Genomic DNA, 15,312 nt, shown 5'->3' on the forward strand with positions numbered 1-15,312 from the left:
AAGTGCTGGCATGTGAAGGTAAGTGAATTACTACTGGTAGCAGTTTTCTCTTCGCGTTCCAGAAATACAACAATGACTGGTGGATAGGAAGGCTCGTAAAAGAGGGCTGTGAGATTGGCTTCATTCCAAGTCCTTTGCGGTTGGAGAACATACGGATTCAGCAGGAACAGAAAAGAGGGCGTTTCCATGGCGGGTAAGACCCCATTCCTTCTGTGTTTGTTTCTCTTCAAGCTTTCCCTCTCTCCTTCTCCCCCCCCCACTTCCCTCTTCCTTTCCAGTGGCTTCTTTTTTGCCCACTATATCTCAAGTTGTACCTACTCACCTTCCCTGTATTTCCTATCTCTTCCCATACTTAGTTTTCTCTTTTCTACTTAGTCTCAGAAATATGATAGATTTGCCTGTTTCTCTTGTTTAGATATGCCACTAGAATGTGACTCACTAGGGGAAATGGCACCTCTTATAGTTTTTGCTTCTACAATAGGAACACACAATCAGTACTTGATAATGAACTCTGCATCACTTTAAAGTTTTGTCACCTTTATTTAATATTTTACGCTATTATTATATACTTTAATTAAAAGCTTACTGTGGAGTATTAGCAATATTAAAGGCCAGAGCTCACTCAGAGGGTCTCATTTATCATTATGCCAATCCTGTGAGGTAAAAAAGTAGCTAACATATCTGTAGATGGGAAAAGTCAGACCTGTCACAGTGGGCTCCACATGTAGTAAGTGGCAGAACTGCTAATTCCTAGAAGGCAAAGATAAGTGAATTACTGTTGATAGCAAAATTACTCTTGAGAGCTGTAACAGTTCACGAGAAATCAGATTTTCCTAATCATGGAGTTTGTGTTTTAAAGCACCAGAAGGGAGAGGCACTGGGGCAGTAGGAAGGTAAGCTTCTATGGACCTCTATGTAAGTCCCACTAAAGCTCCTACAACATGTCTGAGAAGGCCAGTGCTGATGAGCTTAAATCAGGTAATAACTAATATCTGTGGCGAACTCCTAACTGCTAAGTCTTAGCTGTGACCCCTCCGCACCACCACCACCATGCATACATGCATACCACTTTTAAGAAGAAAGGGTTCCTCTAGGTCTTGTTGCTTGTTTTGAGCTGTCTGTGACCTCTGACTGGTACATTGGTGACTGGTGTTAGATAGGCAAACAATTCAAGAGGACATTTCTACCAGGGATTCTTCTGTCCAATTTCTGCATGAGTAAGTGGGGAACAAAATACTTTTGCAATCTCTCCAGGCCCCCACTAGTTCTCCCCTTCTCTGAGAGATGAGGGTCAAGGAAAACATTTGAACAGACTCCTGAAGTTCTCTCTTAGTGGGATTTGGTATGTCTTGAATTATTTAATGGATCAAGGCCAAAGAAAGCCATATGTTCTGTTTTTATTTTCAAAGAATTTGTACTGGTGGGGTGGGGGTGATAAAACTTAAGTTCCTTGGGCTGTAGAGATGGCTTAGCGGTTAAGGCATTTGCCTGAAAAAGCCAAAGGATCCCGGTTTGATTCTCTAGGACCCATGTAAGCCAGATGCACGTGGGGGCGCATGCGTCTGGAGTTTGTTTGCAGTGGCTGGAGGCCCTGGCGTGCCCATTCTCTCTCTCTCTCTTTCTGTGCCTTTCTCTGTCTCAAATAAATAAATAAATAAAATATATTAAAACCTAAGTTCCTTTTTGTGTCCTAGGAAATCAAGTGGAAATTCTTCTTCAAGCCTTGGAGAAATGGTGTCAGGGACATTTCGAGCAACTCCCACTTCAGCAGGTGAGAGGCTTCACTAAACTCCTTCGAGTAGGATAGATCCTTTTTAAATATCCTAACATGCATGCTAACATTTTTACTAATTTGGGAATAAGTTTAAGGCTTGTTTTAGAGCTTCTTTTATTTAATATTTTACTGTTCATTTTATTTGAAGAATACTAATGATATAAAAATTCAGATTATCAATATGATTTTGAAAAATCTTATTTATCCCAACAGCTAGTAACTCTCCATTGTACAAGCCTGCTCAGTCCTCACAGGAAACCAGGTTGCATGGGGACTAGACCGGAACTGTGGAGCCTGTAAGGGGTGCAGCATAGGTAGAGTCACATGACCTTGCTTTTATGTGGGAGCAACACCCATCTGTACCCTGGAATGCAATGAAGGGACAGGGTGGCTCTAGAAAAGGTTGTTGTGTCTTTGAAACTTATGAAGACATTCACGTAGGAAGTGTTCTTCCATTGCATTGTCTCTTGTAAGCTAACTTCACTCTGGCCCAGAAGTGATCTTGCACCAGAGCCTCTGGTGTTACCCACTTGGAATGGCAGGCTAAGGCTCTCTTCATGCATGTCAAAGCTGGGTTGGTTCCAGAGCAGTTTTAAGGAGCTGGCCCTTGTATATGAGAATCTTTCTGATCTCCAGGGCTCTGAAGCAGCAGGATCTGCTGTTTGCATGGCAGCAAAGCCACTTTAATCAGATGTGGAGCTTGTTTTTCTTCCTTAGCATTTCCTGGCCATCAGGGCACTGTAGCTTTTCACTATTACCACCAGGAAAGAATGGGGAGAACTGGCAGTTTTTTGAATTGAAATTTAAGAGCAATAGGCAAAATTGCCTAAAAGCCTACAAAATTATCTTATGGTTCTCAAATATAAATCACAAATACAAAAAAAAAAAAAAGGTAGTGGTTGAAGTGATAGTCATTTTGTTCAAATTGTTATTCCGTGTCTTTGTTAGATCTTATTTGCCCAGCTTGTCCTCAGCCACACTGTGCACCGTGTTCAGCATGGGGGAAGCTCTTAGTTCATGGGTAGCTAAAAAACTTCCAGTGTTATGAGTACCTGTCCCCCACCTCCAACCTGAAATGGCATTTGTACAGGGAGAATGTTGTCCCTTTTTCATGTTTTCAAAAGTGGCATGTCCAAAGGGAAGTTGTAGAGCAGTGCTCTCCAGAGTGGGCACAGGGCAGTGCAGGCCAATCCCAAGGACAGAAGGGGGACATTCCCTCATCTAGTAAACTCGTGTACTGTTGTTTACAGAGATTACATATTTTGATATGGCTCTCATTGTTGTCTTTTAGCAAAACAGAAGCAAAAAGTGGTAAGTAAGTTGTGTTTCCTTTTTAAACTATCTGTTAAGTTTCCTATACACACACGCGTGCAGTGCTCGGGACCGCGTAGTTATAAAGGCCTGAGCCTTGGTGGGAGCCCTCGGGAATCATTCCTAAGAGTTACTAAGCGCTGTAGCTGCGAGGAGGGGGGCGCAGCCTCACCTTGTCACACGTGTCCACTCATCTTTTTCAGACGGAACACATTCCTCCTTACGATGTTGTGCCGTCAATGCGTCCGGTGGTGTTAGTGGGGCCGTCGCTGAAAGGTTATGAGGTATAAAGATCCTCTGATCCTCTCATCTTTTGGGCCCTGAACCCAGGAGACTGCCCTTTGGCTCCTCCAGGGTCTGTTTACAGAAAGGAACTGCGGGGATCTGTCTGTCAGTATTGGAATGTCCAGGTGGGAGGTGCAAGATGGGGCTGCTTAGCCCTCGTTCTGTCTTTCCTTCGTGGCATACTTCCTGTTTTTTATGAATCATGTTACTTAGACATTGCCCCCTCAAAATGTTTACAGTGGGAAAATCTTATGAAAGTCTTGTTCTGTGTTACATCCAATGCAAAGGACTTCACTTGTCCCAGCCGTTCTTGTTATTATTCGAAACAATGGATACCACGGAGGGACTAGATATGCAGTCTTCCAGCACTAGCCAGACTCGCCCTACGTGGTGCTCAGAAAAACAGTTTAGTTCACCCAATGAGTTTTAGTCTATTTTTAAGGACATATAAAGATGGATGTCTAGAGATGGGGAAGAAAAAAGAAAATCTAAAAACATTAGTAAGCACTGAAGGTTAATTAAACAATACAATAACAAGGACAAGTGAAACTTAGGTGCATCCTAGGTCAGGTTTTACCATTGGAGTTTTATGCTTGCCTGGAAAAAATACTAGGTGGTACATGACGTTTAAATCTGGAGATGGGCAACCTCCAGGCCACTATATCCCCTTACCTAGGACAATGTTTGGCATGTAGTAGGCATGTAGCACAAATTTGTTGAATGAGTTAATGACTCTTGAGCAGACCTAAGACTCTTCTCTCTGTGTCTTTCTCTGAGTTATAAATGTCAGATGATGAGCAGGAAAATGATCTATAAAATTTAAGCCCTGGGCAGGAAGGGTTCTCAATATGCAGAGACAGACAGAACAACTGAGCCCAGGGCTGGCTTAGGGCCATTCACGATTCCTTACTAGAGGCAAGCACAGTTCAGCATCCCAAGGATAGCTAGCACTCCTGTGAAAAGCCTGGATACAAACCTAACAAGGGAAGAGGGAAGAAGGATTGCCTTGGATTTGGTGAACACGGAACACTGCTGGTTCATTCTTCAGCATGCTGGAGGAGAACCAAGTGACAGAAATTACCAACTGTATTTGGTTAGCATGCAAAACACTTTCTGGTAACTTCTGTAGCCTCCTCCTCTCCATGTTGTCTGAGTTTGATGAGGTCTCTGCTCAGTCACAGTGCCCTTCCCTTCCACCTCTTTCACTTTTGACTTATTTCTGTCTCTCTCTCTCTCTTTCTTTCTCTTTCTGTTTGCTCATTCTTTTTTCTCACCTCTGCAAAGGTAACAGACATGATGCAGAAAGCCCTCTTTGATTTCCTGAAGCACAGGTTTGATGGGAGGTGAGACATATAGATATTTTTGTATTTTTATCTTCCTTTAATTGAACATGTGTGATAAATTGATTTGTGGATCAGAAATTGCAGAGGTCTTCTAATTACAGAGAATTCACTCTCCTAGGGAAGTATATGATGGAAGAGATTTGAAAACATGACATATAGCATGCAGTCTCCAGGAATAAAGGGCCTTGAAAAGAAAAAATAATCCATTTGTTTTTCTGCAATGCACGTTTTGTCTTTATTTTCTGACTTACTAGTGATTCATACCAAATTATATTCAAGAAATAATTAATTAAGATATATAGTTTTGATGAGTGTGATGGTTATTTTTTGTGCTGGGTAGCATTTGGAAACTGTGCTTGTGTGTACATGTGATTGTAAGGTAGTACTTTGCAAGAGTGAAAAGCTAGAAATAACTTCTAACAATAAAACAAAGCACATAATTTATTTAAAAGAGGAATGCAATAATTGTTCTAGTCATAAGCTTTCCAAAGTGATTATTGTAGGAAATAGTACTTATTTGGGTATTAAATTCTGGGTTTGTTTTCTTAGAAATATCCTCATTGTTTTATAGGTCTGCTTTATATGACCTCACTACAAACCATCATCAATATGGTCTAGCCAACAAATAACTTTATACTTAAGTTATATGAAACATGTCTATAGAGCTTTTATGTTTTATAGAGAAGTGGTAAAAAATCACTATTGATGCAATAATGTACAAATTCTCCCATAGTGGTGATGCACCATGTAAAATAAACACATGAAACCAACTTGAGTATTTTCCACTTGCACAGTTCCTTCGGCTATGCTTGAACCCTTGTTTTTAGCCTGGTGTGCCTTCATCGAAGGATGTTCTGAGCAGTGCCTCATTCTTGTACCCCCAATCACAGCCTTTGCTCAAAACAAATTTAATCTAATAACACAGCTGACATTTGTGTTAGGTGGTTTTGATCTCCATATAACATTGCTGTAAACAACAGTGTTATTAAAGTTCCAAAGGTAACATGAATCAAAAAGCAGAGAGGATTTTTGATAATTTACCAAAGAGAAAGTCAAATGGCTGAATTACTGGCTTCCAGAATCTGAGGCCCAGAAGGAGGAAGTTCATTTCATTATACTAGAGGTTGGCTTGAACCAAATGAAATTATCTGCATTAATTGCTATACCTACTCCATGGAAGTTGCTTTTAATTAAAATTTCCATGTCAAGTGTTCATGGGTCTGAGAATATGGCAGAGAATCTGCACTGGAAAATCCAGCGGTGCCTAAAAGTGACAGCTGGAGATAGAGGCAGTCCTGGAGCATCTGACGCACAGCAATGCCATTGAAGGTGGGAGTGTGAGAGTGAACTTGCCAGGTCATAAGAAGACAGTGCAGCAGGAAAAAAAAAACCCAGTGAGCTCATTAGTGAGGGCATACAGACAGCTGAATAAGGAGGAAGAAATTGCCTGGTAGCTTCTCCACGAGAACATGTCTCATGTGCAGGAAATAGCCTCGTGTTTTGAACCATGACAATCTGTTGCATTGTATTTTTACCAGTTAATAAGAGGAGTGAAAACAACACATAATCTTTCATTGAAACCAGCCCAGAGAACAATTACATGGAAGGCTTTGGCACAGTGCTACAGCATAGACAATATGTTCTGGTGGAAACCTACTCAGCGCTTCACTGGCTGTGAATGCAGTATGTTAACAGTCAGGAGAAAGAACAGATAAAGGATGTGTTATATTAGCGCAGAGGCATCTTTATCCAATACTGTCTTTCAGAGAATGGTTAGAAATTACTCCCATGAAGCAGACCACAGCCCATTTGCTTGACTGTCACAGAAGCATAAGGTCAAGGCAATGTTTTTTGATACCTTATACATGATTTGAGTCAATTTAGACCAACATTTTTTTATTAAGTTTGATTGTGGTATTGCTGTTGTGGGGTCTTAACCATACTACTGGAAAGAAAACTGGAAAGCAGAATAGTAAATAGCTCCTGCAGGTTGCTGTACACACAGACACCCCCCTTGCAGGAATGGCTCCTGTGTGTAGCTCATAGACCCTGCAAGCCTGCCAATCTGCTCTGGTGGTAGTCAGCCTGCAAGGGACATAGCGAGTGCACAGTGAGCGTGGAGCCACTCACATTCATTGAGAATCACCCTTTCCAGTGAAGTTCGGCCAGCTGGTCCAATCTACCATGGTCAGTCTGAGCTGCAAGCAGTCAAACCAGTTGCAGTTTGTTGACCTATGCCCATCATTTCAAATCTCCCAAAAGTTGTTACTCTAGGATATTCAAAATTTTTAATTAAAATTTATTTTTTAATGTTTTTATTTAGCTATTGCTTATTTATTATTCATTGTCCATAGTTCCCAGTTTCATAAAGACAGTATTTTAGACCTTGACATGTAGATCAGCTCAGCTCTGTGGCATCGTGTTATCACTCAAAATCCTAAATGAGTACCCTATAACCTACAGAGATAGGCTATTAAACGAAAAGAAGCTATTAGCCAGGGAATATGTTTTTAGAAATAGTTAGAGTGAGAAGGAATTTGAAAGAAGCAAAGGATGCAATGTAGAAAAGTGCTAAGATACAGTACAGTATTTATTTGTAAAAGGAATGGGGTAAGTTGAAGGTATCCGAAAGCTGTCATGCCACTTAAGCATGAACACATTGTGGTGCAGTTAACAAATTGAAAGAACAGTGACTCCTGCCTCAAATTATTTTCCTGTCAGCTCCTCCCACTGTTCTCTAAGTGCTGGTTCCTTAGTGAAACTTCAACAACTGACAGAAATTGGAAACTTTTGTGCCAGACTTGAATGTTTACATGAATAGATTTTGATCATATCATGTCTGGACACATTCTCCTATGATCTCACTGCATATGAGTTTTACCAACTTTAGAGATGAGAGCATTTGAGTACAAGATATGAGGAAGTTGTCCCTTTCAAGTCTTTGGGTCACCAACAATTACTTGTGTTGTATACATTTGTCAATGTCCCCATCAATATGAAGGCACTTTTGCATATTACCTTCTTGGTTCCTAAGGACACCCAAGAGAGATACAACAGATCTACTATCACCATCTGTGACTGCCCTTGTCATACACCTGCCAAGAGAGACCACAGGAGACATAGAGGTCCTCCTGTGCCTTCTTCCCCATTGTACTGAGTGTTGTCTTTTCAGTCAATACTTCTCCATATGATCACTAAGAGCTTTAAAAAATATCTATATTAGCCAGTCATGGTGGTGCACACCTTTAATCCCCGCACTCAGGAGGCAGGTAGGAGGGTCACTGTGAGTTTGAGGCTACCCTGAGACTACAGAGTGAATTCCAGGTCAGTTTGAGCTAGAGTGAGACCTACCTTGAAAAACAAAACAAAACAGGGGCCTAGAGAGATAGCTTAGTGGTTAAGGTGCATGCCTGCAAAGCCTAAGAGCCCAGGTTCAATGCTCCAGGTCCCACATAAGCCAGATGCGCATGGTGATACATGTGTCTGGAATTCGTAGTGGCTGGAGGCCCTGGCACTCCCATTCTCTCTCTCTCTTCCTTTGTCTCTAATAAACAAAACTCTCTCTCTCTCTCTCTCTCTCTCTCTCTCTCTGTGTGTGTGTGTGTGTGTGTGTATTATTTATTTATTTACACATAAATATAATATTAGATATATGTTAATTATATTGAATGGATATTTTGTTAAAGGTACCAAGAATAAAGATGTATTTTACAGTGGTTACACTACCAACACAGAAATACGAATTATTTTTGAATGAGAATGTCCTACTGAAAGTAATATCTTTCCATAGAAATCTACAGAAAAAGAATACTTATAGTCCATGATGTTCAGTAGCCATTAGAATCAATTCCAGAAGAGAAAGACCTAACAGTGGGAGTATAGGTTTGCTGGATTTAGAGAATGATTTTTGCTTGTTTTCAGAGACATTTGCTGTACACCCAGTCTGCTAGCAAACCGAACTCCTTTTGGCTTGTAACTACTAACACTGTCACTTGTTAGGTTGCCAAAGGACCGTGTTAGAGAAGCATGCCACCAAGATTCATGGGACAAGAAAAGGAGGAGGGAGGATGCTATCCCAAAAATATTTGATAGTAAACATAATTACTATGCTAAGGAGCCTTTTATTTTAAAAAGTTGGGGTTTGTAACTGATTTTAATAATAACATCTTTGCAAGAGAAAATCCTCTTTTGTCTTGCTGAAGGGCTTCTAAGGCTATGTCTTTTTATCTTCAATTCTGCTTCATATCTTTATTAACAACATATTTTAAAATGGATTTGTTTTTAATAGGAAATAAAACAAGAAAAAAATATTTTTGCCCAAAACTTTTACTATGTTTTTACCATGTAAAGCAGTTTTTTCTATATTTGTAAAACTTTGATTGTGTTTGAAAATGGCTTTCTATAAGTACTTTTATAATTCAGACAAAAATAAGAGTTCACATTACTTGATTATCCCTTCAAATTTTAAGAAGCAAAAGTCATTATTTGGCTTGTGTAGGACTAGAAAATTTGATTTTCACTGAAGCTTTGGGCCCATGAAAAATCATTATTGTAGAAAGTTGAATTTTGTCCCTGAAACAACCTAATCGGTTCTAGCCATATATTTGGCTTGCTGTAGAATGTGGCAATATGTTTATATTCAGCTGCTATATCCTTAAAGTAAACAAACGAGACTCCTAGAATATAGCAATGGACATGAAACCTGTTCTGTAAGGAAAGGGGGATGCCTGGGAGAGTTCATGCCTCAGAGATGCCATGGGTCTGGGCATGGTGGCTCATGCCTGTGATCCTGTCACTTGAGAGGTTAAAGGGAGGATTATTGCCAGTTTCAGACCAGCTTGGGCTTTAGAATGAGATTCTGTCTCAAAAATCCAAAATGAAAAAAATGCTTCTGTGGAAACTAAGATACAGGGCTCCACTGAACTTAAATCTGGCTTAAGTCCTCAGCATTCCTCACTACAAGGTCAAGGTTGTGTACATGCACTTGATGACCTGATTCATCCTGAATATATGGGTTTGCTGGAGAAGAAAACTGAACTGAAAGAGAATTATATAGTCACAAGCCCTGATCTGTACTCAAGGGACTAATCTACAATTTATCTTTGAGTGCACCAGTGGGCTGTCAATCTCTGTATCTCAGTCTTCTTCCTGGTAAAAATGGAGTTATTACACCAGTATTTTCTGATGTCTTTTAGCAATTGAACTTTCCTTTTTACAATGAAATTATGTCATTATCGTAACTAAGCCTGCATGTAGAAAGCACAAATATAAAAGTACTTGCCTGCCACCAAGGGCAGAGAGCTGGCACCTCACCAACTCTCCCCTAAGTGTCCAAAATGATCTCTGAGGACACTCTGCAAAGCTCTTGTTTCTGCAAAGGACAATTTGAGGCCACAATCAAATAATTATTAGGGCATAAACATTCTAAAATGTAAAATATATATATATATATTAGCCAGGTATAAATTTAAAATATTCTGAGCAGTATTTTTCTTTGAAGGGTCATTAGAAATTTTGAACACCATGTTGCCTTAAAGAAGTGATATTTCTCAGCTGGTATTTTGACACATCACTATTATAGTTTCAGCCCTAGGGAAGCTTGGACAGGACATTCATAAGTTCAAAGACATCTGGTTTACATAGTGAAACCTTTTCTCAGACAAAAACAAAAATTATAGCCGGGCGTGGTGGCGCACGCCTTTAATCCCAGCACTCAGGAGGTAGAGGTAGGAGGATCACTGTGAGTTCGAGGCCACCCTGAGACTGCATAGAGAATTCCAGGTCAGCCTGAGCTAAAGTGAGACCCTACCTCATAAAACCAAAACCAAAAAACAAAAACAAAAACAAAACAAAGCAAAAAATAAAATTATGTTAAAAAACCATTTTAAGAGAAAGAACAAAAGTAAGTCATATTTACATTGGCCTCTTGTTGTAGTCAACTTCACATTTCTGGGATGGACCTGCAGACTTCACACAGTTATGAGAGGAAGGGAGTTTGCAGATCCAGGGGAACTTCCATCATGGCAGAAGACGCTGGCCCCCTTCCACAGGTCCACACACAGGACAGAATCACCAGAAGCACCGCAAGCAAGCACACTCCGGAACCCCAAGCAGAGCTCAAGCACTCTGTGTATCTTAGGCTGGCATTAGATCTGCCCCCATTAATACCTTAGGGCTGGACCCCAGGATCCACCCAATGACACCTCCTCCAGCCAGGTAGCTGGAAATCCAGGAAGCTTTTATAAAACTCTTGAATCTATTAAGGGACATCCATTCAAACCATCATAGCCTCTCTATCCATGCAATGTCTTGCTTTATTCTTTGCTCCCATGGCTACAAGGTATGTTCTAACATGAAAATTCTGTTACAATACATTGACCTCAACTCTAATGTCTTATGACTGCCTGCCCGATTTATCCAGTCATATGCAAATATGCTGATGGTCCTTCATCTGTGCACAAGAAACTATACCACTCACATACTTAGGAGTGAAGCTTCCCTTGGAGCCTGTGGAGAAATGATCATGTGTCAGAAATAAACTACTGAGCTAAGAAGTACAACTTAGCCACCCGTGGTTCATTCTCTCTGGTGATCAAAATCAAGACACTTCCCCCTTTGGCTGGCAGCACTGCAGTGCTGGGCTCAAGCAGTTTAATTCCTGAAGGTCTTGTTCAAGAGTAACTCAGCTGTGGATCGTGAGGAAACTATGATGCTGCTTCCTAGAAAGAGTGTGGTGAATTCATATGTTTTCATTCCCTCCTGGTATGGGGTGTATTAAGGGAACTTGGCAAGGTAGACCGACATGGAGGAAGAGCATTTTCACTGGAACAGCTTCCAGTTAAAGAGCCAAAGCCTTCCCTCATTTGCTGTGCTTACATTTAAATACTAACCAGAGTCTGTTTAAAATACTTGTGGCCAGTGTTCACCACACTGTGGTTACACAGTAATAGATAAAGTGGTTATTAAGTACTGTGCTTATAAGTCACTTGGAGAACCTTATAACATTTTTATTGGCTTGTTCTCTTCTGTGTTCCTATTCATAGGATATCAATAACAAGAGTGACAGCTGACATTTCTCTTGCTAAGAGGTCAGTCCTCAACAATCCCAGCAAGAGAGCAATAATTGAGCGTTCAAACACAAGATCCAGCTTAGGTAAGATGTTCAAATGCAGTACTTCTCCAAGATGTATTTTCTGACCTGCTTGATGCATGGTGTGAATACCTTCTTCCCCGTTTGGTCTCTATTGTGCACTGAGAAGAGCTGAATTGCTCTCAAGAAAGCCAGCCAAGGACGCCGAGAGAGCAGAGTCCTGCAGCAGCCAGAGCCTGCTCAGTCAGCTGTAGTCAGCTAGCTAACCAGCAGGCTGGCAGTCGTCCTCAGGTACTCCTAGTGCATTGCTGCCCAATCACAGGAAACCACTCATCTCACCTTTGCCTAAGCTTTGCTGTCATACCTGAGTCTCAGATGACTGGAAAGGAGATAAGATCTGTGGGGGATGGTGTCGTGTTAGTAACTACAACCCAGAGAGTGCCATCTTTTAAGTAGAAATGGAGGCCACCATTATGAGCATTTAGGGCATTTAAACATGTCTTTTCTGGGGTGCTCATCAGAAAACATCCTGAATTTTTACCATACAGGAGAAGGATAAATGACTGTGGAAGAGTTGAAGCTGTGCATGTAAGGAAGTCACTTTGGGAAATACTGTCTTGAGCCTATGAGCCTATGGGAGAAATAAGAACAGATTTGGGACAAGGGAGACCAGTAGTCCCAGGGATGCTGGTGATGTGGCCCAGATCACTGTGGTCAAGTTCACTTAGGGCCTCTAGCAGTACAGTTTATGACTATCCAGAGTTCCATTTGCCTAGAGCAGACAGGGAGATACTGCCATTGACATTCTCTGAGAATGGTTCTGGGTAGCTAAGGTTGGTTTTCTCGAAGAAAATGATCTCTGTAGATAAAAATGCCTTTGTGTCCTCACGCTTATAAAGTACTATTACACATACTACCAAGGTCCAGGGATCACCCCATAATGTAATGTGGCCCTCTGTGGCCTCCTAGCTTTCTTTGCTTATGCCAGAATGACATTGCCCCCAAATTTTGTACTGGTTAGGCAGTGAGTGGGAACCAAGCCTTTACCAGGACACAAAAATGTATGTGATCAGGGACTTGAGAGATAGTGCAATGGTTAAGGTGCTTGCCTGAAAAACCTAATGACCTGAGTTCAATTCCCCAATACCCATGTAAAGCCAGATGCAAAGTAGCACATACATCTGGAGTTTGCAATGCCTGGAGGCACTTGTGCATCCATTCTCTGCCTGTTTTCTATCTCTGCCTGCAAATAAATAATATTTCTAAAAACAGCATATGTGGGGTTAGATAACTTAGCAGTTAAGGTGCTTGCCTGCAAAGCCAAAGGACCCAGGCTCAATTTTCCAGTATCCACATAAAGCCAGATGCACAAGGTGCATCCATCTGGCGTTCATTTGCAGTACCTAGGTAGGTCCTGATGTGCTTATTTTCTCTCTGTCCCTCTCTCTCTCTGAATCTGTCTGCCCTTCTCTCTCTTTCTCAAGTAAATATTTTATAAAATTGTTAAAAATACATGTGATCAAAGCAAGAGATGTGGGAATGAGGGTTCAAAAAGCTACCTATAAAAATATAGCATGTGGATAGATAGAAATATTTCATTGTCATGTGCTTTTTCTTTGGTATTGCTTCATATCTGGGTTTCTTTTCGTTTCTTAATATTTTATTTTTAGTTATTATTTATTTGACAGAAAGAGGGAGGGAGAGAGGGAGAGAGACAATGGGCACACTAGGGCCTCCAGCCACTGCAAACAAACTCCAGATGTGTGCTCCTGCTTGTGCATCTGGCTAACATGGGTCCTGGGGGATTGAACCTGGGTCCTTTGGCTTTGCAGGCAAATGCCTTAAATGCTAAGCTATCTCTCCAGCCCTGTTTTTTTAATGTCATTCTAGTTTCTTTAGAACAAAGCAAACATCAACAATGACAAAGAAGAATCACCATGGCTATATAAATAGCTAATGTTAGGTTGAGTGTAATGAAGAAATCAAGAGGGCTAACTTGAGATGTTCCACCAGTGTTTTTGGTCTAAAACTCAACTCATTTCTATCTATAGAAAAGATTTTATATTAGAATGATGAATATTCAAAACATTTTGTGCTTCAATATAGATAAACATGTCTGAAAATTTTATACTATTTTTATCATAAGTAGTAATTAATGAGAATAACTAGTACCCTCATTGTTTCTCTTCTTAGCGGAAGTACAAAGTGAAATTGAAAGAATTTTTGAGTTGGCGAGATCTCTACAACTGGTTGTCCTTGATGCCGACACTATCAACCACCCAGCACAGCTCATAAAGACTTCCTTAGCCCCAATCATTGTCCATGTGAAAGTGTCATCCCCAAAGGTAACAATTCATTTCTGTCTGGGAGACTAGAGGCCTGTCTTCTTTGTAGCATTCTTGATTCTGTCTTTTGTTGTTGCTGTTGTTGTTTGAGGGCAAGAAGGGCATCTTAAGAGTCTGTTAATGAGCACATTTTAAAGTAGCATGCAGGGTCTAGGAATTTTGAGATAGCAAAGAAAAATGCAGCCATCCTGGAAGCTCACTGCCTACTGTGGTTCCTATACTGGTAGAGTGAAACAAAGTAAGGTGAGGATAAGAGAAAGCAGACTGTAGCTTTTTAATAAACCGTGGTGCTGTTTTGGCAAATTTCCCGGATAAGGTTGATTTTTGTTAATCGCCTATATTATCTCTCCAGTTGAGAGAGGAGTACATAGTTAAGAAACGTATGCGTATCTCATGTAAAGTGAACTGTCACTGGGTAAATCTCTCTCAGGAAAATGCTAGAGATCTTGACATGTAGCCTGGGTTCTCTGAGGAATCCAGTCATTCCATGGTTAAGCACAACTTGTCATGTATCTTTTGACTCTTGGGGACATAGAAATAGAAGTGAGACAGTCCCAAATTTCAGTTTCCATTTAGGTGTCCTTTTATTTTCAAGAAGTGCATATGTTTTAAAAAGTAAATGTAAAACAGAAACCCATGAGAGGTATTATCTTAACATTCAATTTCTTTTTAGTACCTCTTAGACTGCATTTTATTTGCATGAACTCTACTCCCCACCAGAACAGTGGTCTCCTTTCATGGGAGGAGATGGTCTAAAGAAGTTGTATCTTTTGCAGCCATTCAGGGATTCTGTAGGCCCTGATGTTCAGTGACTAGGGGGAATCCTGATCAAACCATGGCATCTGGATAGTTAGTAAAATGGGTCGAAATAGTCTTGGCCAATGGCCTTGTCCCCTCCTGGTGGGGACTCAGCACCCTCCTCTGCAGCAGTGGAGGGCCAGCCCTCTCATGCCTGGTCACGGTGATGTCTTGAGGTGCAGGGGCAGGCCTTGCATGGACACAAGCGCTGAGGAGTCACAGAGTCTGATGGACTAGAGCTGTTTGAGGAGAGACAGCACTATTTAAATGACAGGAGACTGTATGACTAACTGGAGTCAGCTTTGGTGTGTCATTGGCTTATGTGTAATATTGTACCAATGCAATGTTTTGCCCAGATTTCTAATC

At 40.9% G+C, this 15,312-nt stretch overlaps 1 protein-coding gene across 5 annotated transcripts in view; it reads left to right on the plus strand.

Annotated features, from left to right (window-relative positions):
• Nucleotides 1–15,312, plus strand: part of Cacnb4 (calcium voltage-gated channel auxiliary subunit beta 4) — a 294,252-nt gene that overhangs the window by 257,555 nt on the left and 21,385 nt on the right. For 4 of the 5 annotated variants that reach the window (XM_004651837.3, XM_004651838.2, XM_004651839.2 and 1 more), the window contains 7 exons: nt 63–193; nt 1,695–1,771; nt 3,066–3,085; nt 3,289–3,369; nt 4,655–4,713; nt 11,757–11,866; nt 13,997–14,148. In XM_004651837.3, the coding sequence (XP_004651894.1) occupies nt 63–193; nt 1,695–1,771; nt 3,066–3,085; nt 3,289–3,369; nt 4,655–4,713; nt 11,757–11,866; nt 13,997–14,148 (630 nt within the window). The remainder of the gene's footprint in view (nt 1–62; nt 194–1,694; nt 1,772–3,065; nt 3,086–3,288; nt 3,370–4,654; nt 4,714–11,756; nt 11,867–13,996; nt 14,149–15,312) is intronic. The other variant, XM_045147628.1, reaches the window with a different exon arrangement.

The sequence above is a fragment of the Jaculus jaculus genome, chromosome 4 (assembly GCF_020740685.1).
Source record: "Jaculus jaculus isolate mJacJac1 chromosome 4, mJacJac1.mat.Y.cur, whole genome shotgun sequence".
NCBI classification, from domain to species: domain Eukaryota; kingdom Metazoa; phylum Chordata; class Mammalia; order Rodentia; family Dipodidae; genus Jaculus; species Jaculus jaculus.